The sequence below is a fragment of the Cygnus atratus genome, chromosome 15 (genome assembly GCF_013377495.2).
Source record: "Cygnus atratus isolate AKBS03 ecotype Queensland, Australia chromosome 15, CAtr_DNAZoo_HiC_assembly, whole genome shotgun sequence".
Taxonomy (NCBI): Eukaryota; Metazoa; Chordata; class Aves; order Anseriformes; family Anatidae; genus Cygnus; species Cygnus atratus.
Window position 1 is genome coordinate 4,180,552 of NC_066376.1, and position 27,348 is coordinate 4,207,899.

The following is a 27,348-nucleotide window of genomic DNA, read 5'->3' on the forward strand; positions in this document are numbered from 1 at the left end:
TGGCGGGGAGCACAGCCCTCGCCATGGCCAGGAGTCCTACAGAAGAAGGGCCGACGGGCCTCCAGCCAGCCTGAACGTCAGGCACCACGCTCAGGAGCTTGAAGCAAAGCTTGGCTCCGATGCCATCCTGCACAACATTAAGGAGAGGAGCTCTCAGGATTCAAACTTACAAGAAAGCACGGCAGAGACATGGCAAAAAGCGTGACAGCAGAAGATGCCATCAGCCTTTTCTGTGACCCGTTCCAAAACGATGCTTTCCAAAAAGGGCAAGAGATGATAAAAATAGCTGCTCAGCAGGTGGTCTTCACAGCTTCCAAAAGGTTAAAAGGCATTAACATTTCCCCATTAGACACGTCTTTCCTCCTGACTGCTAATAAGCCTGAAGCTCTTACTGCAGCGCTCTGCATCAGCCTGTGGGGAGGAGAGGACGCTGCGCCAGGCAGCTTGGCGCTTTGCCCTTCGGTACTTCTCTGCCCTACGGTTCCCCCAGCATAAAAGTTCATTAACAGTGTGCCTTGGCAATTAGCCACCAAAGCATCAGCTCCCATTTGCCCTCAGAAGCAGCAGCAGCAGCATCCATCATCCCAGCTGTTAACAGTCAAAGCTATTAGAGGCAGCAGGCTGATGCACAGAGGGGAGCAAGCAGAAGATTCAGATTTTCCCCAACGCCTTCTCCTCTGGCTGCATTACGAAACACGCCTGATGTGCACAGGGAGCCAGAGATGAAAGGACAATGTTAAGATGCCAAAAAAAGGCTCTGGGTGAATATCTTTGCTACACAGCAAAGATTTCTGTTTTAAGCATTGGAAATGTTAAGTCATACGCAGCTACTTTATGTCAACTGTGGTCTTAAAAAAATCCTATTCAATGTTGGAACTCAGAATGACTTTCATTAGTCAAATAAACCAAGAACTTAAATTCCACCTCCTTTAAGAAGACAAGGGAAGACAAAGGTAACTATTTAACCTGGGTAGAGTGGGTACAGAAATATTTTGTCTTCACATACTTGAACAAAACAATTATTATCAATTCCTGGCAAATACACCAAAGTAGTTTACCTTTCAAAATATCACTATGTTTCGGTTCCTGAAGAAATTAAACCTAGAGCTTGAGGAATGGTTTATAACCCCCCAAGGGGAGGATTATGCATCTTGAACACTTGTACAGATATCTGTAAACTCTGAAATGCAGCTACTTATCTGAACACACACTTCCCTCCTACACGATTCAATGAAGGTAATGAAGGGGAAAACATGCAGAAATACTCTCTCCTAATAAAATCTGCTATAGGAAAAAATACCTGCTTGCTCAGTTAGAGCGGAACAGCGAGCTGCCAAAATCATTGGCTTTGCATTATTATGAAGGTTTGCATCTCATTTGAAGCCAACCACAATTCGTTAAGACAGTGCTGTGTCCACAAGGATCAACTGCACGAGGTTCATTGTGAGAAGGTGACAGGCTTGACCACCGACTGCTGCAGGAATCTTAACCCCCCTACAGTACTACGCTGGAAGCATGCAAGTCTGTCACTCAAAAGCAGCAAGCTATTTCAGGGTATCTTCTCTTTCATATATAATTTTATTTCTGGTTATAGAAACAAATGCTAAGAGGAGAAGCAACACTCCCCAACCACATACATCAAAATTAAGGTAACAGAACAGAACAGTTAAAATAAATGAAAAAAAATAGTAGAAATTTAAAACTTTGTTATAGCTTTAAAATATTAACGTTCTTGATACATTAGAAATCACATTCAGATCTCCAATTACTTTAAAAAAAAGTATGGCTCCATATTAAAAAAAAAAACAAACAAAAACATAACCACTGTATCCCATTTGATGCGAAAATGCAGGTCCTGCTCCTTGGATGCTTGTATTCGCCGTCTCAGCACCACCGGGATGGATGCAGCCGACCCCCTCACGTGAGCCACAGTCTGCCCGCGCAGCTCAGCATCTCGCAGGAGCAGTGCTGCAACGTGGCTGGTAAAGATGAACTTCACATCCACTGCCCCAGCTGGAGCTTTCCCCTTTGGGATACGCACCTGCTTTGCGAAAAGCACTGATAATGAAAACAAGTCACAAAAAATACTTTTGATATCGGCTGTAAAAAAAAAAAAAAAAGGCAAAAAAAAAACAACTGTTGGAGGTGTCTTGTACAGGCAAAACCATGAACTAAAATGCAAGCATGGCTTTGGCCCGCCCCATCACACGATTCCTTAAATTAAGTGCCAAATCTAGGAGAGAGAGGTAAGGTTTGCCTCTCCATCTCCGTAGCAAAACCAGTCACACGTCCGTCAAACCATTGAGGTATTCCAGGTCCTCGTCTCACTGCAGCCTTCCCTGGAGGACTCGGTGGGAATGCATTCGCACAGAACAGGTGAAGACTCCAATTCTTGGTTGTTTTGCCTTTTTTTTTTCTTTAAAGCAAACATTGCAGAATCTGACCAGGACTTCCAGCTTTACCATCCGTTGCTCACATATCTTTTGATTCATCTTAAAACAGCTGTTAATAGTCCTTTGGATAACAGTTCTTTGGATAGCTACAGACTCTTGAACGCACTTCTCAGCTACACAGAGGTTGGCAGGCTGGACAAGGCCAGTCTCATCGTGGTACAAACAGCACGTCCAGAAACCAAGACAACCTACTGTCTTCTAAGATTTTTGTATTTTAAAACCATTCCATATTGGTACATTTGAATACTTTTTTTTTTTTTAAATCCATTAAAAAGATCTTACAAACAACAATACTCTGGTTCCCCTCACTTTAAGACCACCAGGGAGGGGAGGAATAAAGTGAGTTTAGGCTTACAGCAAGCCATTTGCTACAGAACCAACCTGCCTACTTAGCAGCCTGTCCACATTCGAGGAGCAGCACATAGATCAGCAGAACATCAGGATCTTCTGCACCAGACTTTTAGCAGCAAGGCAGTGAAACAGAAGGAAATGTCACTTTTTCTGCTCCATTTAAATCTAATTTTTCTTCAGCTAACAGACGTTTCTCCTCAACATTGCCCTTAGCTTTAGGGAAGGCTCTCTTTTGGACTGCTTTAAATGAAACCGAGTGGGGTAGAAGTGAGACTGAAGGGTCTCGATCATGGCAAGGGTGCCAAGGTCTGGGGTACTGGGTGCGTTGCTTAATCCAGTGGCAGACAAAGAATCCAATACTAGGGGAAATCTATTTGTTGCAAGGGCATTTGTTTTTCTGCTGAGGAGGAAAGCCATTTCCTTTCGATGCCCTTATTCTGGTTACTCTATCACCTTAATATCCTATTCTCCCTTAAATATCAAAGCCCAACCACCAGAAAGTAAGGAGAAACCGAGGCAAAGCATTCACTCAGGTCCTTACAAAGGAACTGCTACTTCTGTAAGAGCCTTAAGGGTCAGGAAACCAAGTATGATCTGTATTTAAGAATAGCTCTCAAAAGGCCCAAGTAGGTCAAAACGCATGGAGTTAAACCAGGACTGAAATTTGACCGGTAAGGCAAAAATTACTCTGTGAATGTGAACATCAGAAAAACCTTACACATTTGCTTTTAAGGGTATACACACACCTCATGCACCATAAAGAGAGAAAAGTATTGCAAAAGGAGAATAATCTCACCATGGAGGAAAAGAAACTCTTTCTCAGTGCGCCAGTGCTAGCTTATCCACCTGACAGACGGACGGACAGGGAGGAATTCCTCAACCTCACAGCATCCTCACGGACCCTCAATCAATTTCCTCTGTTGCAATAAGGTCCCATTACTTACAGAGCAGAATCTGTAAAGAGCTCCCTGATACTGCATCTAGAGATAATATGAGACTAGAAAGGCTTCCAGCTTTCATTAGTGCCGTTTTGGGGATTTTCTTGCCAGAAAAGCAGCACAGACCGGGGTTGCTGAAAGCACGACGAAGCCAGAAGCAGGGCTCCTGCACGAGGAAGATGCAAGTACCAAATCACCTCTTCTGCTCTGTGAGAGGAATGAAAGCAACCGCTGAAGTAAAGCTGCTTCTACAGGCTGCCCACATCTGTTATAAAAATAGGAACATCATTCTTTCAGAATCAGTGCCTGGTGCGGGAATTTATCAACATATTGTATAAAAAGTCTGTGTAAAGTACCATTTAAGAGAAAGAAATAGTCATGGACCATTTATATATCTATATTTACACACTCACACACACTAATAAATATAAATTTTATGTTTACACAGATCTAATTTAATATTCTCTGAAAAAAATATTTAAAGGGTTTCTACCTTAGCTGCCACCCATGATTTGCCAATGGTTTTTCTACCTTGAGAGTGAAGGGGTAGACGTGGCACAACTACCCTCTGCAGCTTAAAGTGACACATAAGGAGAGGACCAGCCATGCATTCTGGAGGATTTAATTCAGTGTTCGTGAACTTAAAAGGTATCAAATGGTTAAATATCAAGTTGATTAAAAATTTGGAATCTAACCAATAGTGCTCCAAGAAAACCTAGTATTTTTTCCAAATGTCTTGCTCAGTCCAAAGCGAAATGCTCACTGCTCTATTACTGCCCCGTGAAAAACAATCTAACAAAGTCCACCATCACAGCTAGCTATTTTCCACTATATCATATTACTATATATGCATATATCCACGTGTGTGCACAAACACATGCACTGTCCTGCAAATAACCCACCCAGCAGAGAGAGCGTTTGCTGAGCTAACTAATCACAGCCCAACAGCTGCTAGGCAGCCGCAGCGACGGGATGCTCCAGCACAAAGCCACAGCTACATTTTGATCAGGTCCCGGCCAAACTGCAAGAAAGCATCACTTCCCAGCCTCATCAGTTCCAGAAACCCCAATGACATTGTAGTATGACTGTTTTCCGCAGCACAGCTGGCTCCACGGTAAGCTACACTTTATGCCAGTAGTGTATGCTACAGTAATAGCAGCTTTGGCATAATTTTTACCCAGAAGGAAACAAGAAGTTACATGACTGAACAATCTGTTGTGTAACTGCAACCTAACGCACAGATTCTCGCCAGATGCAGACCTTCAAGCAATTGCATTAACTTTAAAGGACTCCAGAGTTGATAGAAACAACTACAAGTACAGGGGGAAAACTGTGATAGGGAGCAGAAGCTGGAGCTTGCCCAAGAGACTGACTGACAAGGGAAGACAGATCATTTGCTGCAGGATGGCATTTGCAACCTCAAAAGCTCAGTGTGAGGCAAGGACAAAGTTATGGAACCAAGTCATGTTCCTTTAGAAATTCCTTCTTAATGCCCAAGTACAACTTACTAGCAGCAGGACTAGCAAACCTGTGAAATTTTGCATCAGTGTAGAAGCTCAAGGTAAGATTCACATTGGAATAAAACTATCACTTGTAAGGGTGAAGCACAGGTATTCTGAAAAGTGATCAGGATCCCTCAGCACCGCCTCCTGTTCAAAAAGCTACAAGAACTCTTGGCACTGTTGCTTGGACAAGATGGTTAAATGTGTAAAAATGCAATCCAGAGTGTTTCTTGTTCACTCTTGTTTCTTGTATGAGCTAGCAGTGTGTTTTACAGCAAAGGAGGCCATGCAGGCATTGGGCTGTACTTGCACAAGTGCAGCCAGCAGGCCCTGGAAAGAGATTTTTCTTCCACTCCGTTCAGCACGTGAGACTGCACCTGGAGACCTGCGTCCAGCTTTGGTCTTGCCAGTACACGACAGACAGGGATTTCCTGGTGCAATTCCACCTGATGCCTTGGAGGCTTGAGCATCCGATGCACAAGAAGAGACTGAGACAACCAGATTGGTTCAGCCTTAAGAGGAGAAAGCAAGAAAGAAGGAAACCTTACTGGTGTCAATTACCTATTTGGAAGATGCCAAGAAGGCAGAGCTAAGCTCTTCTCAGAGGTGTGCAGTGATACAGAGGCAGTGAACACGCAGGGATGCAACGAACATCATTCATACATCGCAGTATGAAAGCTCAGGTCAGCCAACCTCACTTGCTTACACATAGTTCCCTAGCTTTTAGTGCTTCCAGTTTTATTTTACTGCTGGCATTTCCCTACTAAAAAAAGGGGGGGGGGAAATGTAGAAGTCAACTCTGACTGACAGTTCTAAGTACACAAGACAGATGCCTGAGACACGTGCAAAACCAAATTTACTCCCCCCAAAAAACCTGGAGCCAGACCATGGCATTGACTGCAGAAACACTGTAAAGGCATCAGGTGCTATTTAACTATTTCTCCTCACTTACAAAGCTTTAACACAGTTCCAAAAACACTCTCCTGAACAGTGGAGAGTGCCCAACACTCCTCTCCTTGGCTGTTTCCGACAGTAACATTTCTAAAATACAACATGAAAATTAAGTTAGGGTGACCTTACTCAATTCAAGCCCTACGCATCCCCACAGGTATTTTCATCCACAAGCCCTTGGGCAGAATTTAATGCAAGGTGCTGCTCCTGCTAGTGGATAAAAATGACTGTGTATGCTACAGGTGACAGCATTAATTGTATGGGGGAAGCAGGGACATGGGAAGAAGGAGGAGTAGAAAAGAATATATGAGCTAATCATGAACTTCATTTCTGTGTTCAGCACTGTGTTGTGTTATCACTGTAAAAACTCATTTCTGGGTCCAGCACTGTGTTATCACTGTAGAAAACTTCCTGTATCACAAGAGACAAAGACAAGACAAAATAAGAACTAAGGAATTCAGTCGAATAAAACCAAGAACAACTGCGTTCAGCTTTTGCTAACTGAGGCAATAAAAGTTGCTATAAACTGACTGCAATCAAAGTAAAATTCTCTGTCATTGCCTAGGACAAAAAAAAAAAAGTCCATGAACAGAGAATTCACATTTTATGAACCCAATTTTAAAGTCTTCCCATGTCCAAGTTACGGCAGGTTAAATATTCAACATGCCTTGACCTTTGTTACACAGATATCAGAAGATGCACTGAAACCTCCTACTCCTCTCCCCATCAAACCTCCCTCAGTCAATTAATTGAGGACATGAGATGCAACGCTTTAGACAAAAAAGTTGGAGGATTGATTTAATCCAATCCCTCTACTGCATATAACCATTAAGGTAGCATTTACTCTGTAGCTGAAAGCCGAACTCTACCATCACATTAATTTTCATTCCTCTGCAGTGCTCAGAGTTGAAAGCCTGGGGAATCAGGATATATGAGGAAGAACAGTGCCACTAAAAAGAAGCAAAATGGAAACACAAGTTTCAAACCAGAGATTCTGTTTAGGATTTTCACCTCAGCACAGCACTTGATGGTACCAATAATCAGTTAGAAACAGAAGATGAAAAATTTTCAATTCAGCTTTTCTTAAGAAGATTCTAATGGTTTCCCTGGGGAAACAACACTGTCTTTCTTGCAAGGAAAACCCATCCCCACAGCATCACAGTTCTGTGAACAGAGCGCTGATGAAGAAGAAAATCAGGCGACAGCACACTGGAATGGAGCTGCATGCAAACACAGCAGTGCAGAAAAAGTCACTTGTTTTTCAAGACGACCTTCAAATTGCACTGGATTTAATCAGAGAAGAACCAAGTCAAGTAAAAGCGAAGCAGGAACAACCGCCAGCTGAAGAGAGATGGCCTGAAGAAGTGAAGGGAGTAGCCCAAAACCTCCTGCTTGAATCCTAGACACTGACAGCAATTCCACCCCCATGCCCCCACCCTGTTAAGGAGGACTAATCTAGTCTTTTGGTCATGATACTGAATGCAATCCTCAGGGCAAGGGGGGATTATTTAAATGGCAGCTGCTTCTGGAATGGCAACAAACTTCTGGGAACTTCTGTCACCTCATACTTCCATCCACAAACTGCTAAGATTAGCTGATGCAGTGAATTTCGATGTCTGTCTGTTCCAGCTAACATTTTTTTTATTTTCAACTATGAGCTCAAAAAGTTTTAAAAAATATCAACATGTGTTTAATTGGTGTATACATATATTATCCTGTATTTTAAAGGACTGCAAAGGCATTTTAAAAGAAGCCGAAAAGTTATCTACTCAAAATGATCTCCAGAAATCCTAAACTATTCTGTGATTCAAAAACAAGCCAAAAGATTCAAACTCATTTTTATGATTTGCCACTTTCTGAGGCTCTTCTTCTCTGGTCTGTTTTTCTAAGCACGCTGCTTTCCAGACTGAGCAGTGTGCTGAAACAATTCATCTGGAAGCCTGAAATATGATGTGCCATCCCTCGTCTGCTGCAGATGAGAACAACATTTTTCCCACAGCTCTCAGCAGGATTTTGTAAGAACTGATATTCTACCTAGTATCAGGCAATGATATAAGACAACGTATAGGCAAGCCTACAAAAAAAAAGAAAAAATAATCAAGTGGCAGGGCTGCTTTCTACAGTAGCGGTGGAATGCACCAGACTGATAAAGCAAAAATCCTGATAGGATGAACTGATGGGTTCCAGGCACCTCAAGAAGAATGGGCGAGCAGATCAGAGCTATTTGCTTATCACAAACCTGCATTTCAACCACTAGGCACTAAGCCACAGAAGGAAGACTGAGGAAGTATTATTCCGTTCTGAAATACTGAGGAGGCAAACCTATACAGTCAACCTGAGGATGGACTTGAGAGGTATCTATAAAGTAGCAGCTGGTTTATGAAAACACCATGATTCAGCTGACGCATTTCTCTGGTGCTAGACTAGTTTAGGTCCTAATTACTTAGACTTTCCAAAAGAAGAGAAGCAGTAAAGATATCCCCCCAAAACTCTGGCAGCTTCACACCCTGAACAGCATTCTGCTGGTTGCTCATCCTGTGCTGACTCACCTAACGTCCTGGAAAACCAAAGACTGCTGCAGGAAAGCTCCCTAGCCTCGGGGCGGTTTCAGAGGCGTGCCTGGATCTAAAACAGCATTCATCCAAAAGTAATGATTAATCACAGATAAGCTATGCTGCACTCTCACTTGTGCGTTCTTCCTTGAAGTCTGTTTTATTGAATTCTGGCTTTGAGAAAGCTACAGAAAACACAGGACTCACCCACGTGCTTTTTCCACTGTGCCGCACCTCGTCTTCCTAGCGGGAAATGTGACAGCTGGAAACCGGCCTGCTTCAATTACTTTGTGGTCTGTAACAATCCTCCTTCACAGAAATGATTTCAAAGTACTAAAATCCAATCTAATAACTTGTCACTAAAGGCACACGCCTAAATTATGAAGGCCTAGCTGTAGATGAATGAACTGTCCTGAATGCTTTGTGTGCCTGTAACCATAGACTGTAACCGCAAATCACAAGACCAAGAAATTCTTTCCTTCTTTCGGAAATATTTCCCACAAAACAATTGGCTTGAGAATAAAACACACTTGGGTTTTATTCGAGTGCTAGGACTTAACTATTGAGTAAGATTTGGCAAATAGAAAGGAAACCTCAAAGTGATGCCAGCTGTTACCTCGTGGATTTTCTCCCCCTCCCCAAATTTTAGAAGACATTAACTTGTTGTGCTTTACCCCCTAGCCCCCATGGACATACTGGAAGTATAATTTACTGCACATTGGGGAAATCTTGAAAAATGTTTATACAGAGGGCTTGTCTCTCTGCTCTGTGACAGTATTGTCCGATCCTACAAGACAGGAACCCGACAATGTATCAGCACAGGTAGAGCGATAACCTACCGAAGACATACATACCCCATCCCTGTTAAGTCACTTTTGCCATTAACAAAGCTGGAACATTTTCTAAGATCTCTGTTCTGTCGCCGAAGACAAGCCAGCCAAGGGAATCGCACGCAGGTGTAAACCCACAGGGATTAGCTGGAGCTACGCAGAAGTTGATTTCTTTGCCAGTCCCAAGGTGTTACACGCACCCACTCCTCCACGTGGTGAAAGTGACCCGAGTCTGCTTTACTCATAAGATGTTCTTGTACTACATGAAGAGCTTGAACACAGTTTAAGTAAAAGCCTCCTTCTACTGGCCAACCCAAACAGTCCTCAGGGTAGGAGAGACAGGAGAGGGAGCTGAGGAATGAAAGGAAACCTCTGAATTCCTTTTGGAAAACCTGTTTAAGACCTCCAATGACTTTTGCCACACGGAAAATAAAAGGTCTTTTTGCCTTCGTCTCCACACACTCACAGAATTTGTACTAAATACCGTATGAACTCCGCTGCCTCTCATGATAGCCCTTAACCTCCCTCTCAGAGTAACACGGGAGCCTTGCATTTAGCCTCTTCTAGCCACGGGAGAGGGTCAGGGACAGACTTCTAACCCACCTCTGACCTCCTGGACATCATCCACCTAGTTGAGGACCACACTACCAACAGAGGGTGAAAGCAGACCACGTTAATGCAGTTAACCAACCGACATTTTCTCAGGTTTACTGAGACGGTGGGAATGCCTCTGATCTGCAGTGCTATTCGGAACAAACCCTGGTGCTCCAGCACAGTATGTGATTACAGAAAAAAAAAAATACACGCAACCTTTGGGAGACACCCTTCCCCACGCAATCCTCAGTCATCGAGATACTTCAGCTGTTGTCCAGAACAAGTGATGAATCATTGTAAGAAATCACTGAAGGTACAAAACCCTTTAATATCTTTACAGGAACCAAATTAACACAGTTCCTCTGTCATCTTATTCTCCCTCAGAGGGAATGGAGAGAAATTGCATCTGGAAATCCAGGTGGTTGAGCCCTTTAACTCTTCCTCCTGAATCCCCACATAAATAAACATTCATTCATACTCAGAATTTTTCTGTTTTAGAAAAAAAGGATCATTTGCCTTTTTCTTTAAGCTTGGTACCATGTTTCTTTAATGCTGTTATTGTGAGATACTGCACCCATCTTTCAGTATTTGATTGCCTTAGCTGGCCTTTTTAAAATGGTCCTATGTTTCAAAGCTCTGAGAAGCGCAGTATTAAGGCATAGAAAATGAGGAGTTTTCTTTCCAGGGAGCAGACTGTATTTGTGTTACATTCCTCTAGATGCTGAACTGCAAATACCATCCCCTTGGAGCCAAAAGGGGAAAAGACAGTTTAAAAAAATCCCAGCAGTCATACAATCAGTTGTCTGTATTTTTTTGAATCTTTTAAAAAAAAGAAGAAAAAAGGAAAAGTATCCCATATGTAAAGACAGAACAGAGTTCCAGGTATGGGTTCTTGGGAGGGGTTTTCCATTCTTTTCTTTTTGGCACCTTGTGATTCTAACAACTGTTGGCCTCCCATTTATAAAAATCTGACTTTAAAAAGAGCTCTTTATTTGCTATGTTTAGAGCTGTTACAGTTGTGGTTTGTTTTCTTTGAAAGCTGCTTTAGGGGCTGCTGCCATCCCATGCCCACCCCGCACCACTCCAGCTCCTCCCACCGGTTCTTCATTCACTGGTTGCCTGTCCTTGTGGCACTGTAGATGTGATGACTCCAGTTTGGGCTGGGACTGCTCCGCTGGACTCTTCTATCCGGGGTCTTTTGACTTCAGGTTCACTGCTGTCTTGACTGCGGGAGGCTGCTGCTGTCTCTTCGGTCCCTGTCTCACATACCCGGCTGACTACAACAGGAGTGGACGAGCTGGCCTGGGCTGCAAGAAGCTGCAATGGATTTGTAAGAGCTGGCAAGAAGGACAAAAGAAAGAAAAGAGAATTAATGTGACACGTAACACACGTGTTCGCCATTCCAGAAAACAAGAAAACACCACAGTCAAATGCAACACCTGGGCACGGACTCAACTGTAGTGTTCAAATCCATTTTGTAAGGCCCACAGCAATCTTAGCTTTGTCCAAATTTACCAAACTGGCAAATTGTTCTCTTTCAAAGGAGAACTCCATTCTTTCTACCCACTGTCAAACAAGGCACTGCCAGCTGAGCATTCATCTCCAGATAAGGAGAACCAATCCTCTGCTAAAACTACACCATGCCTCTTGGAGAGGTAGTCCTCTCACCACCTACAATTAGCTTTTTGCAAGCTACAGCTTTGTGCTGCACCTTTGTTTTAGAGGGCCCTCTTTAGCCCCCCCCCCCCGCCCCAAAACTGCCAAAAAAGAAAAAGGCAACCTGGGGAAGAGCTTGCACAGTAGGAACAGCCAGTCTGTTGGGACACTAGATTACAATCCAAATATTGACTGTATTGACATCTCACTTGTAAAAGGGGCAGACAATCAAACAGGTTTCCATCAGAACTGGAATCCAAATTTAAGAATTTCTGGCTCCCAATCTTGTATTTTAGTACTGACAAAAACCTCTCACCCTCCCATTAACAGAAGTGGTGAGAAAATAAAGAAGGTTTAAGTAGCAACCCTGAGTAAAAATGTCTACAATTCCTAGTTCCAGACAAAGAATGTGCTTACACACTGGCTTTGGCACACAACACCGCTTGAAAAACAAAACACATGCAGTTTTTGGACTCTGCATCAATAGGAGAAGCAGCCAAAGGGGACTCAGGAGACAGCACATCCTCTGCCCTCCAGACTGATTTGCAGAGGATGGAATGACAAAACATTAATGGTGTGCTCGCTGCTAACTGCATCAAAAAAGAAGTCCTAAGATAAACAAACAGTGGAAACAGAACAAAGGCCCTCAAAGCCCAGCAGCTTCTACCAAGGCATGGGAAGGAGGCTATACAGTATCAAGGGGATGAAGGAAAGAAACAGAGTAAGGATGAGGGCAGTCACCAATTACTATTTAATGACCGATAAAGAACCTAAGCCTTGCAGTTGAATAGAAGTTAACTTCATACAGAAGAGTCAAGAGACTCAGGCTCCATTTTGTCAACTAGAAAATTCACTACCTATCACAAAGAAAAGACAAAAAGAAAACCACCCAACTTGGATGCACCTGGAATACTTTCAATGTTAAGAGAGAGCTACAAAAAACTTGGTAAGATTAGAGTGTCTTAACATAAATGTAAAAAAACAGATTCTATATTAGACAAACACTACTGTAGGGTAATAGCAACTGCACCTATTTGATTTATTAAATATCTTTGATGCATAAAAACCTTATCACTATCAATTTTTCATTGCTCCAGTAAGATTCTTGCAATTTAAAGTGTAAGCCAGGTGATAATGCAAATACAAATATCAGAAAATTCTGTAGAAAGGCTCCTACTTTGCTTTAAGAATGCCATCAAAACCTCAATGTCCTTCACTTCAAGCACCCTGTAAGCACCAGCCTGGGACAGCAGAGGTACTTAGCATCTCATTGAGAAGGGCAGTAAGAAGCTGGGATATTACCACCCCCAGTCATCATCCTTAACTGCACAAACCTGAGGTGCTGAGGAAGCATAAGAAGAGGCTGCCAAGACATAGCTAGTATGAGATTTTAAAAATCAGGGTTGACAAATGACTACAACACATCCTGTATATAAACAATCCTACATTCATTCACCTGATGAAATAGATCTTATTTCTCTCAGGCTCTAAGACCTTAAGATGGGAAAGTATGTTATTTTCTTAATACTCTATGGAGTCATATTTCACAAGAACTAAAGAGCACCACTGGAATTTCATTATTTAGCATGCTGAAAGCAAATGCTGTTTGTCAGAGGAAAACAAATGATAAAGCAGACTCAACGCAAGAATCAAGAATGCTTTCAACAAGTCACCCCCAAAGGTATAAGCAGTAATACATGCAGAGCCAAGGACAAGGAGAGAGACCAGACTTTTCAGCAACAATGGTAGATAGCAAAACTTTCCCATCAAGGAGAACTGAGCAAACTGGTAGGCAGAGGGGTATCTACCACCGACATTTACAGCCACAGAAATTGCACAATTTATAACCACTGGAATTGAACACGCAGAATAACTTGCACAGCTAAGAAGAGAAAGACCTCACAACTTTACAACTGAACTGCAAAGCTCAGAGAGCAATCAAAACAAAGCCTACCGTAAGCACTGCCCGTGATGCTGTTGGTGGGGACAGCATGTTTCCCATTCTGGGTGACTGCCCGCACGGGGAGTTGATGCTGTCCGATGGCCACTGGAGCTGCCTGCTGAAGGATCGTGACTGTCTGTCCTGGAACACCCTGTGCCATTTGACTGGCAACTGTCTGAATAACACGGCTGGCTGTGGGTATCGTGGCAAACGCGATTGTTGGCTTTTCATCCATGCCTGCTTGGAGAGAAGAACAGACAACCACCATTACCACCCTGCTGGTTTGGGAGCAGGCTTTCTTCTCATTAATGTTTTAGCAGTAATACCTACCCCAGGCTTACAGATGTGTGAATACCTCAGCACCACAAAGTCACTTGCCTTTGATGTGTCTTACAAGGTTTACAGAGTGGGAGTGGAAAGCATTGCTTCTCAGGCTAAGACAGCTTAGTCACAAAAGTAACATATTTGGGCTCCAAGGAACTCAGAGGATTCCTAGAGCCCTGTGAAAACTGCCCAGAACACTTTAGGCAGGATCAGGCTCTAAACACACACTTTCTGTGGGCTGATTCATACAGTGTAGTCAGCTCTGAGAAGGTAACAATTCACTCACCCTGCTCATTAGAGGAAGAACACTGCAACCAGGGACATTAGAGAATATCAGTCCCTCTGAAATGCTTATTCTGAAGCATATCAGAAGCCTAGGGATGAATTTCTGAATTCTGTACATACACTCTATGCATATTAAGAACATTTTTTATTACAACATAAGCCACCCAGCTGAAAACAAAGACCATAAATTTGACCCTTCATCCTAAACGGACACCAGCTCCCTTATTTGTACATTACAGCTGTGATATGGACAGCAGCCACTACAAAAGTAAGCTATGAGACATTCACAATTGCAAGCCAATTGGCCTGACTCTGACACCACACAGCAGCAGAAGCCATTTAAGATCTCAAACAAAGCCCCAGGCATTCTCTGCAACAGCTTGCTGTCAGGCCTGCACGTAGGTTGATTTACAAGGTCTCTGCACAGTCACAAGCTTTTGCCAGCTATGGAGGTATGGGAAGAAACCAGAAGGGAATAAATAATAAAGGACAAACTAACTAAAAAATAATGAATAAATAAATAGGGCTGAAATCCTGCAGAGAAATAACTTAGAGCATTCTGCTGCCTATCTCACTTCCCAGGACAAGCAAAAAGGTTCAATTCAGCAGGTACGGAACAGCTGCAGGACAGTCTCCCGCTGGGCATGCGTGAGCAGAGAGCCACTCTCATCTTCCAGGGGCTCTGTGGTCTCAAGGCAGAAAAGGCAGGCAGGAAGCACAAACTCATTAATCCTGTAGGAAGAGGAGACTTCTTCCATGTTAACATCAGAAGAGAATGGGAGTGGAGTTGGATGGAACACAAGCATTGAGCTGAGACTTGCAGGCAGGATGATTGGAGGCAAGAGGAAAAGAAGCAGGGAAAGCTTGGAGAGTAGGAAGGAAAAACAGAGGGAAATAAAAGCGGAAATAAAATGGACAAGTAGGGAAAGAACAAATGACAGACAGCAAGAACTGGTGAGTGAGAGAAAGGAGCAGGTGACAGGCAGCTGCAACTGTTAGTGCTTCAACAACATGAATGGGATCCAGACAGGAATTTCTAGAGAATGCGAATGAAATTCAAGCAGGACAACCAGCGATGAACTAAAAATGCCAATGGTCCTGATACTGCCGTAGGGGAAGGTCTTTATCATTTCTTCTTTCCCTTAGAGGAAGAACCTTTGCACCACTGCCCATATATCATCACTCAAAGTAACCAGTTTTGCTGCTGGTGCCACACAACTGGATGAACTCTTATTTGTTTTTAAGTTTTATCAAGGGAAGCATCTTTTATCAAGGCTAAGCACCCAATGAGTGAAACAGCTGTTTGACTCCCCCCCACTCCAAGCGAGCTCAAGACTTATCAGTGAAGCAGCAAGGGAGGTGAAAAGCTACCTCGGTGGTCACCAGCTAAGTCCAACACCGCTCCTGCAGCTTCATGAGCTCCTCCTGCTGTGCCCTGATTTGTGAGGATGTATCCATTTGCAGAGTTTGCAGAGGAGGTCACAACTCGGACCATTGTAACAGTGGGAGCTTGCTGAACTACATGAATTGCATGACACGAAGGCTGCTGAGAAGTCACTATTGATGCGGGCATGTACGCAACTGGTTTTGCCACCAGAGTAGATGGCCGGGGAGGAACAGCCATAATCACCGGCTGGGCACTGACTGGAGATCCTAAACAGAAAAGAGAAGCACACATTAATAGGAGAGGCAAAAAAGGCCTCCACTCATTTTGGTTATGCACTGCTAAATCTTCAGTACTCAGTCCTTCAACATCAGCAAGGTGTGGGGGTAGGTTAAAAAACAAAGTAAGGCTTCAAAAATGCCACCTTCAATCTTCTATGTACTAACATAAAAAAAGTACTTGCCATCCCAGCACATTTTTGTGAACAAACACCACGATATGCCCCAAAACATGAGGCTTTACATTACGAGCTTTGCCTTCCCACTTCATGAGGAACACCCTATACATCGGGCCAGTTACAGCACAACTGACAAGCAGGTACTTACCAAGGTTTAACAAATTACCAGGACCAAAGAACCATGGAGCTCTGCATAGACAAAACGATCTTATCAAAAAGCCTGGCAAATTAATGAGCGAGCTACACACTATCAAGGCTACTCCACTGTCAGTTCCTTAGAGACACCTAGTTTAAGGTTAGCTCGTGTGTGTCCACACATTCCTTTATCTCCTGCCCTTTAATACAAAGACTAGTTAGAAAAATGATCTGAAGTTGCACATGCATCATCAGTCCCTAACAACTAAGCCAAAAAAGAGACCTAGATCCTCCTGTAGCAGACTGGTAGGAGCATCCCTGCAGTGTCCCCAGCACTGCGCTCAGTGCAATGGCACAGTCACTTGCTGTGAAACAAGAGCTACTCACCAGGTGCACTCTGTGAATACCGATACTCTGGAACTGAAGCTAACTTTGACCCAAAGTCGTGATCATGTGGAATGGGCGAGCCCTCCCGTGACAGGCACTCCGGAGTCTGTAGGCCACTAGAGTGAGGGGACAGCAGGCCAGGGTGAGTAGGGGAGGCAGGAGCGCTCCTGAAACACCAGAACATAGAATGGGCAGGTGTAGATGTATTTCAACCACAAGACAGCAGCAGAGACCGAGCATTATCTTCAGCAGAGGATCCTCTAGGGAGGAGCAGAGCCATTCTTCCACGTTACCCACTGTAGTCTTGCTGGGAAGAGTACACGGTGATCCCCAAAACCCTCTAGCACCACATACGGTCACATTATTCCCTGCTGAAGGAAACTGGACCCTTCAGAGCATGGTTAGCATTTCATTTTAAGACTCACACGGCTGATGGAGATGCTAAAAGTGCCTCATGCTCAGATCAGTTTTTATAATTTCAGGGCATTCTCAAAGGATGTTTGTCAGTGTTTGAGGAAGAAAGACACAGTGTAGATGCAAGTGTCTGCCCTCACATATGCTTGCAAAGCAGTTGCTACCCCTTCTCCCTGTTGCCTCCCTCACCCAACCACTTGGTTACCACCTCTGGTCCCACATGGCCACTGAATGCATAAGGAATCCAACAGTTCTTTAATGACAAACATAGAGAAGCTGATCAGCCAAAAAAAAATCTCTCCTACTGCTTTTCCCCCATTTTAAAAGACAGAAAGGAAGTGAGGTGTGGGAGGAATGCTACATGAAACCGCTCCAGCTAGGGTTATATGGCAAGTCCTGGTCCCACAGCTACAGGGCTCAGAAGGCTGTCACTGCATGCAGCTCCTCTTTGCAGATGCACTGCTGACTGCAGCAGTTAATACAGAACGCCACCCCTCACTGTTTCGCTGCTCGTGCTGATGATCAATGTGATGTTCCCTATAGGAGGGTGCTTTAAATAACACAAAAAGTATTCCCACTGTGATCTAATCCACATATAAACACAGCTTTCCTGAAATGAAAGGCTGGCATCTGAAAACATTTACTTCACTGATAAACGTTTTGAATTTCTTTGAAATGATGCCAAAACAGATATGGTATTTGATGCATTTTTAGTTTGGCTCTGGCTTTTTTTTTTTTTTTTTTTGTAAACACTTAAGAAGTCAGAACAATTTTCCGATTATGCCTTGGGACTACCTAACCTATATAACCACTCAAAAACTATAAACAGAAGCATGCTCACTGTACTTCAGATGAAGTTTTTGTTTGTTTTCTTTGTAAGGAGTTTGGCACAAAGATTAGAGAAAGGTGAAGTTACCTGGAGGAGAGAGGCCCAAAAGGTGTTCGGAAGCAGGACACTCCTCTTTGCCTTCGTTTTCTAAATGCTTGCTCTACTAGCTTGGCTTCAGAGGCAGGGTCAATTCGCCAAAAGGAGCCCTTTCCAGGCTCCTCCTGGGAGCGTGGGACTTTAATAAAGTAACGGTTCAAGGAGAGGTTGTGCCGAATGGAATTCTGCAGGAAGCAGAGGAACAAGATGATTATTTTGCCATGAGGAAACTTGTAACAAAGACGGACGGGTTTCGCTGCACAGCTTGGAAAAATAAAATCCATACTGCCAGAATCGGTGTTGAAGACAGAAACAAGTCACTCAGCTCACAGAGCTCCAAAGTCACAGGAGAAGTGCATGAGAAAATCTGGTGAAATTAGTGAGACAGAGCTTCTACTAACCATGCAGAAAGATGTGTTTGCTTGGTACTGTACAATCACTTAAATACACCTGGAGTCCTGGAATACGGTAGCTTTTCTATGGAAAAGAATGAAAGCAGAGCTTTTTCTGAGGCAGGGGAAAAGCAATGCAAACCACATCAGAACTCTCTCAAGACAGGCTTTGTTCTAGGCAAGCGGAAAAAGCTGTCTGAGCCTGTGCTAACTGCTTACCTGCAAACGATCACTGGGGTGCCCAAACATGCCCTAAAGGACACTGCATCTCGTGGTAATCATAATGCAAGCCAGCCAACATGCCCTCAAACATCTAGCTCCGAGAAGAATCCATTATTTATGTGGCACTAGTCTAGCACCGTAAGGCTCTCCAGATGTTGACAAGACTAATTAGCTTCTCCACTGAAAAAGCCCACCTCTGACTGGGCGCAGCACTGTCTGCTGGGCCAGGGGAAAGGCTCAGCAAGCCCAGGTATGCACCAACTCATTCCTCTTCCACTTTCAAAACAAAAGAAGAGCTTTTGTAGCAGCCTTAAACAAGCTCTTCAGAAGTAAAGCCTATATACTGTGTTAGGGAAAATAAAAAAGGCAACTTCACCCTCCACTGAAACGCAGCTATCTTTGAAGCAGGATGCAGCAACTGGTTCACAAAGCACAACTCTGCTGAGCAGGTTAAGGCAGGAAATGAATTCCACAGTTAATTAGAACTGCAGGGAAAAGCCAGGGAGGCAGAATGTATTTATTCCAATTGTACTCAAAGTGCACCAAGCCATACTGCTCCTACCAGTTGTACACAATGAAATCAGCAGTTGCAAGGAACTCTTCAGCTGCATTGGTGTATTATATTCAAATGACAACACCCATTTCAGAGGTGTGATGCCAAGAAAAAGTCTGAAAGCAGGTGGAGCTGAAATTTCTGAGACTTTGAAAACAGCCCTCAAGTGATCACTTTAGTCTGATTTAGCATGTGTTAGCTACATCCAAACCCTCCAGTGAAGCTGGTCAGATTTCCTTTAATACCACATGGAAGGCACAGATTCAAGTTTCCTCAAGTTCCCATTCTGAGATTCAAAACTTGGAAACTGACTTAGACAATGCAGTAGATAAACTGGGAAAAGAATACACCTGTGATGATTAAAGGCAATATTAGGATTTCAAAATACAATTTCAGTTTTAGGTTCGACATCTGCTTGGACAGACTACTCCAAAGAAAGACAATGTGCAGGATTATGCAAAATTCAGGCAAGTATCTGGGAAGGGGAGTTATCCATAGGAAGGATGTGGAAAAATAAAAAATAAACAAATATGAAAGACAGATGACTATGGAATTAGAAGAGTTTCAGAAAACTGCCCAACACTACATTGCCCTATAAAGTATTTCAAAAAACTAATCACCCACAAACAAACTAGTTAGCTTAAACAAATTAATTCTGGGAATAGTCAAAGCAGCTCTATTCTCAGTGCTCCAAATTTTTAATAAATGTATTATAAAGTAGATAAGACCTGTCAAAGTAGTTTAAAAGCTTGTCATATCAAAAACTTACCTGCCAGCCTTTGTCAGCAGTTCTATAATATGGATAATGCTTGGTAATGTGGGCATAGATCCCACTTAGTGTTAATTGCCTGTCCTGTGCTGAAGAGATAGCCTGCACAATTAGCTGAGCATAAGAGTAGGGTGGCTTGGACTCATCCTAAGGAAAAAAAAAAAACAAAACAACACAAAAGTTTAGTTACTTCCTACGCTAAAGTTCACCAACAACTCAAGTTAAAAAAGCCCTCCTCTTCCCTTTCACTCCTGCTTTGCACTGCCACCTCCCAGTTTAGCACAAGCATTTGTGCACAAACAGAATTTAAAACAGATTAAATTATCTTCTCCCCCCTAACATCCCCACCATCAAACACAGACAAAAATGCTAACTTTAATCTGCTTCCATTCTCCACTGAATTTGCCACATGTGCTTATATCAGCACAAGGGATAGAACAAGGACAAGCAATTGGAAGCAAAGAGTTACAGGGTATAGAGCACATTCAGTGCTTTCAGGGTTCATGAAACTAAAACCTTGAATTCTGCCCAATTACAACTAAAACTTGTTAGAAAGTTTCATGCAAGCATGCTACCAGCTCTCTTCCAGCCACAAGCCCAACATGAAACTTGATCCTGTCCCTTCAGTCTCCAGCAAGACTCGTTTCATTCTAGGAACTTCAATTTGTTTTACAGATCTCATATTCCCAGCCCTTCATACTATTCCATCAAGAACAGCGCTTCTTGTCTCAAGGGAGAATTCAACCCACAAAAAGAAGTCGTCTAGTGTTGTGCTTCTCCACCCAATCTCAAATCAGGTGGTTTTGAATCTAGACCTTTAACTTTCATCTGAAGATCAGCTCACCAAAATTAAGTTTTATCATAGTAACTCAGTTATTTTTTAATCTAAATTTCATTGCAACTCTCCTCATTTAACGCTTGCTTGACAGGTGTTTGTGTTTGTTTTAAAGTCTGACTACAGATTTCTCATGACAAGGATCTAGTTTCTTCCTGTTTCCCTTTTCCTCAACTGCGTTTTGCAAAATACCATTAATTAAAAGGAGAAAACAAGACTAAATTCTAATGCTCTGTTTCTTTATGGGTTCTTGATTTATCAAACAAGCAAGACAAATTATTCTCGCTTAACCCTGTTAGTGAATGACTTGAATACATTTTGGGCAGCTAAGCAAGCAGATTCATCATCTACCACAAACAAGACGCTGGTTTGAAGGCATGGTCTTAAAACCCTGGAGGATATTGCACACAGCGCCCTTATGGCCAGGGTATTCTTAGACTCATTTAACTGCATTCAGCACTGGCAATAAACTGCCAGGTCTTAATAAGCCTCCCAATGAGCACTGTTGGGTAAGTAATGTTTCTCTGAACCTTTGGGCTGTCCCCGCCAGATGCATCTGCCTGCTGTTCTGATGCTGCTTTTGCAGCATACTCTGCTGCCAGCTGCAGATCCGAGGTAATGTTGTGAACAAAACGATATCCTGAGGATCCAGCACCACGTGGACTGGCTGGGCAAGAGTTGGGAACACTGGAAAGGCAAAAAGGAAAAAAAAAATATTACCTTATTTATTAACAAGACACATGGTTCTTACTTCCTAAGGTACAGGAAAGCTCCCAAGTTGCTGAGAAGTGTATATGCCCTGAATTTATTTTTGCCTTTGTGGCTTATCCAAAGCATGGAAAGATGGGAAATAAATACAAATAATCAGAAACAATCAGAGCATACAAATCCTGACACCACCTCCCCCTTCCCATGACCACAAGAAAACAGTCTCAAAGCATTGAGCAGCTTCTCTATACATGGGACTTAGACAAATACACACTGAAATTGGGATGAATAACTAACTACATAGCTAGAGACAGGTATCGTCTTGTTTCACCAAGCACACAAATGCAGCTAACAAAAGGGAGCTGCAATCACTGCTACAGAAGGCAGCTCATTTCATCAGCTTTGGCTAGCATGGGGAAGAGACATTTGAGTCCTGGGACGACCACGAGATGGCATTACAGGAACAACTACGGCACAGGAAAACCACGCTAAAGCTGATGAAAACCTACAAACAAATAAAAGGTCGTTGTAATTTGCAGCACCACTTAGGCACACAGAAGTGAGTGCTACAAGATGAGAACTAATCAGAAAGACTTGTCTAGGGATCACACATCCTTGATTGGCAGGGTACAAAGGACAGGAGGAGAAGGATGAGGCTGGGAAATTTAAGACCTGAAGTTCCCCTCTTCCATCTCTCCTCCATTCTGCAGGGAGGGGTGCAAAGCCAGAGTGGCACGACATATAGCCAAATCCCGGGATTACATACGTCTTCTGCATAAGAGCTGAGAAACAACGAGCAAGAAAGCAAAACAACACACAGAAGATTAACGTAGCAAAACAAGCGGTTCAAATTGTATGACAAGATGCAAAATGAAGCCCACAGCTGGAACCGGCATTCAGTAGAACTGGCATAAACAATCCTCTTACCAGAAAAATGCCCAACAGCAGTGCTAACGCTGACACAAATAAAGGCAGTGATACCCACACTGTGCTAAGTGCTGCACGGGAAACACAAAACATGGTCCCTTCCTCACTAAGGTGGCTGGCCAAACAGCCTTCCCCACACACAGACATGCAGACAGAGAGGAAACGGTGAGACAACCCTTGTTTGCTCAGTGGGTAACACCTCCTGTGCACAAGCAATGTGACAGGGTAAAGAATGACCGTTTCCTAGCAGTCCACCCCGTAAACTGAGAAGTGCAGCATCTCCTGCCACTGTGACACCTCTGCAAATGGCTGCGGTGCTGAGCCCACACCAACCAAGACTGTCTTCTTTTAAAAGGGAATTACAGGATCGAAGGGGGAGGCTGGGTGACAAATAAGGCAACAAAAATAATCCAGCCACAACAAACCCCTGCAATAGGAAACCCGAGCTCACCCGTCTGGCATATGGGGTGAGCCATACAAACCACTGCACAGGGCTTGGTAACGTTTCCAGCACCCGCTGATGGTCCTTTGTGTTAGTGGGTGCTGCTGTTCAGAAGCATGGCAGGAGGTGAAGCTTTCAGGAGGTGTAAGGTAAATAGTGTCAGTGAGCCCATACATAAATCCGTCTTTGCAAGAGAAAAAGGCGTTTCTTACCTAGTCTTTCAAAAAGACCTGTTTGTGCAGAAAAATTAATCCAAGTTTGTTATTCCACGCTTTGAGCCCACTTTGGAAGCGGTAACACCACACCACAGAAGACACTCTTGATGTCTTAGTATTCACATGCAGAGCTGGTGTGAATTTGATTATTTTGCTGTCATTTTTCAACAGCTTTTCCCTATACACACTTCTTCTAACGTGTAGATAATTACAAATTAATTTTCATACATGAAACAATGACAAATCAAAAACATGGCAATTCTTTTCATCTTAGAATTTGGCACGTAAGCAATTATTGTAACACACAGACTAGGAATGGAATAGCATGAAACAGTTTGCTGATTCTTCATTTACAGAAATACATGAAAAACAATCTATATAAACAGCACCCAAAACTTAGGTCACGGATATTGAAAACAGCAGTTTTCCAGTAAAAAAAAAAAAAAACACACTTCAGAGCTATATTTCTATCCTCCTCACCTCCACTCTTTTATTTTAAACTATTATGGCTTCAAAAATCGTCCCATGCAGTTCAGACACAGGAATTGATTTAATTCTTCAAGAAGGAAGATGAAGTAGCCCCATTTTTACTGTTCACATTTGAACTGTTGGAGCTGATCATGAGCTTTAAGTATAACTTCTTGCTTTGAATAAATAAATACATAAACAAACAACCAAAACCCCTCCCCTTGCAGGGCTGTGATTCTATTAAGAGTGCTGACAAAGCCCCTCCAACCTAAAGAGCTGTTAACTCTTTGAAAAGCCCATCTCTCCCAGCAGATAGCTGGCTGAAGAGCCTGATAGTCCCCTAAGGAAGCAGCTGTCCCTTGGGACAGCCAGAGCCGTATCTGAAGATTTGGGAGAAGTACTGGACTTTCACCAGAATGCTGCACTTCCATTCAGGTGGACCTGCCTCCTTTCAGCCTGGATCAATCATCAGGTCAAGAGACACGGGTACAGAACAAACAACACGATCTTTTAGCCACTCCAAGCAAAAAGACAGGGTAACACGCTGCTGAGTGTTCAAGCTCTCCGTCAATCATCGGAGAGCTCTTAAGAGGAAGGGAGAGAGAGCTGACTAGGGGAAAAAACAAGGTGACACAATCTGTTCCCCCCCAAACGCAGGACAGAAGGAGTGAAGAAACGGTTTTACTAAAAATACCCTCCCGAGGGTTAAGTTAAAATTAAACATTAGTGGAGTTTAAAGAAAACAAGCAAACACAATGCAGTGACATCAGTTTCCTGGAGTTCCTGGAATTCTCCTCACCACCCAGAGCAGGGGCTGGCCAGGGACGGTGCATGCACTCCCCCCCTTATTAAGAAATATTAAGAAACAAAGACTTTTTCCTCCAAACACCTGTTTGTGCTATAATACACAATCAAATGTGGGGATAGTGACTACAACTTGCTGGATATTGACATCCCCTCAATGCTTGAAGAGATAATGTGATCCATTTTAAGGCTATAAACATTTACTGAGCAAAGCTACGGCTAGGTATGCAATTTCACCCAGCCCTCAGCCACCTGAACGAACTGCTGTGATCCATGCTTACCGTCCATGAGAACACTCCTTAGCTTACAAGCAATCTAAGCTAATTTGCATTAAACTTGTCTGTTTGGAAGAGGGCACTCTGTGGAGAGGAAGCATGCATTTTATGCCATTGAACGACACACAGCACGTAACCAAACCAGCTGCAGTTGCCCACAGCCTTAACCCCTTGACACCACGGTTAACGCCTCATGTTCCAGAGATTTTCAATATCCACTGAGGATTCAGCATCTCGACTTGAAACACTTACTGCAGGCAGCCACTGAGACACAGTTCCTCAAACATCACGCCGAGACCCAGCTTTAGAACCAGACTGTGACCACGTGCTGAATCACAACAGCCCTTTGCAGCGTGTTTTCCATTTAATACTTAACCCTTCTTTGGTTGTAAGGCCAAGAAGATGAGGGCTGAAAGCACTATCTGCAACACACTCGCCCGTGTAACAGGCAGAATGGCATAAACACAGGGCTTACTTCTGGCTATTAAGAACGTAACAGATCTTGTAGCATCATGATTCACTTTTGACTCCTGCCAACAAGAATCCAGCCTTGTAAGTTCACAGCACTCTTTAACAACTAAAAAGACTTTAAATACCAACTATTGGTGAAGATGTGCAACTTACTGCATTTCTGCTGGAATGCTCCAAATCAGTTTGTTTTAACTAAAGAATCAGAGTGCAAAAATAGGATGTACCACTGTGCGCATGGTGCATCCACACACAGGATGCTGGATGTTGTTCTGTCTCATCTCATTAAAAAACAAAACAAAACAAAAACATCACACCACAGCAGGATCAGAGAAGGTACTGACTGGGGTAACTGGGATGATCAGAGACAGGGAATGGATTCCATACAGAAGACAAATAGTTGAAGACAGAAAGCTGAGGTGCAAGAAGACAGTTTACAAAAACAGAGCCAACAGAAGGCGTACAACTCCCAGCTTCTTCTAAGTGAAGTGCTGGTGAACATGAAATGAAACTAACAGCGGGTCCAAACGAAGAGGAAGTCCTTCTATGTTTGTAGTCAAACCGTGGAACAACATGCTGTAAGACAGGGCTGACGTTAAGTTTATGTGAACACAAAAGACCATTATAAAAGTTTGTGGGAAAAGGAGGAAGACAGGGAATCATCAGGGGCTTTATGAGACACAAAGTCAAGAAGTCACTGCTCCAAGGCAGTCCTTGAACCATGAAAATGGTGGAGGCAGACTGAACACCAGTTAGCATTACTGTGTAATATTTTCTGTGTTCTTAAATTACCCTAAAGATACTTGTCTGAGGCAGAATACCAGGCTAGATGGATCCGTTGCCTGAACACACGCAGTGGTTCTTATGTAAAGATCTCCAGACTCTCTCAATCTAACCACATTTTACAGACTTAGGGCGGGGGAGCAACAAGTGCTTAAATGATTTATTTATGGTTATATTATAAGTCTGTGAGCAAGCTGGGAACAGAAACACTCCCAAATTCCAGTGCCAATTTCCCCAGAAGGACAGGCAGTAGGGGAATGCAGGAAAACTGCTGTTACTTAATTCCATTCTTTTCTGCAAGAAAGATATCTGTAGGGCTCAAGCTATGGAAGCTTAATTTAAGCCAGGTGTATGGATAAAGCACTTTCCCTCCCTAATGGCAAAGAGGAAAGATTACCCGGGACTCCACATAAAATTGTCCACCTGACTTGGAACCCGCATCGCTAAAGAGCATTAAAAAAAAACCTCTTGTGGTTTGGGATATGGTACTCACATGAGCAGTGCCTTTGAAAAATGCCTAAACGCACATTTCTGAGGCAGGTACAAAGACAGAGCAGTGATAAGAAACCACCTTGGCAACACTGCCAATACAAAGATTCCTGTCTGAGCAGGCTTTTTTTTTTTTTTTTTTTTTTTTTTTTTAAGCCCCAACTCAGTACAAAGGGAGAATCCTCATTTCTTAACAGGATCTTTTCTAATTGGAGGTGTGTTTCCCTGCACACAAGGACTATGCTAGAGAAATGCCACAAATCTCAGACTACTCCTATACTCCGTTTCAAGTGCCTACACATGGGATACCAAAAGATATAGGGACTTTTTTTTCTCTCTCCGTGTGCAATAATAAGCAAGAACCAGGTCAAAGTACAGCACTTCAGCTTGCGAAACAAGCATTTCCACGATACACCAATCAGAAGTAATGGGTGCGAATCCTCCGCCACTGTCTCCTTCCCCAGCCTAGCCCCAAAAACATAACTCAAAGAAAGGCAAGCCCTTGCACGTTGCACGTTTCAGACAGGTTTCAGAAACAATCACAAGTGGTGAGATTGCCAAACCACGCTGGATTTTGATGTGAAAAGGGAAATATGAGAGCTACTCTGCCTGCTTAATGCTGAAAAAAAACACAAAGCTGTTGAACAAGCCACAGCGAGAGAAAGTTAGCTATCCACAAAAGTTCAAATTGTTTTTACTTGTCTCCGCTCCAGCGGTTCCCCTCTTAGAAAGGAAGTGAGCTCACTCTGACTGTGGATTCAGTGAGCGTTTTACACCAGCGCTGATCAGGGGAAGTGAAGGGAAGAGGAAGTGCTCGTGTAGCTGGTGACATCTGCAACCTTTCCTCCAGCACATGGCTTGGCGCATCTCCACTAGCACATGGCCCATTATCTGACATAAACAAGCGTAGGAACCCCC

General features: G+C 43.2%; 1 protein-coding gene across 3 annotated transcripts in view; it reads right to left on the reverse strand.

Annotated features, from left to right (window-relative positions):
* Window positions 1–1,570: 1,570 nt before the first annotated feature.
* The window catches only part of FOXK1 (forkhead box K1), a 55,645-nt gene continuing 29,867 nt past the window's right edge, over window positions 1,571–27,348 (reverse strand). For 2 of the 3 annotated variants that reach the window (XM_035548855.2, XM_050713870.1), the window contains 7 exons: window positions 21,382–21,538; window positions 20,017–20,163; window positions 18,072–18,265; window positions 16,742–16,908; window positions 15,750–16,031; window positions 13,782–14,006; window positions 1,571–11,508 (listed from right to left, as the gene is read on the reverse strand). In XM_035548855.2, the coding sequence (XP_035404748.1) occupies window positions 11,276–11,508; window positions 13,782–14,006; window positions 15,750–16,031; window positions 16,742–16,908; window positions 18,072–18,265; window positions 20,017–20,163; window positions 21,382–21,538 (1,405 nt within the window). In that variant the 3' untranslated portion in view covers window positions 1,571–11,275. Of the gene's footprint in view, window positions 11,509–13,781; window positions 14,010–15,749; window positions 16,032–16,741; window positions 16,909–18,071; window positions 18,266–20,016; window positions 20,164–21,381; window positions 21,539–27,348 lie in introns of all 3 variants that reach the window. The other variant, XM_035548854.2, reaches the window with a different exon arrangement.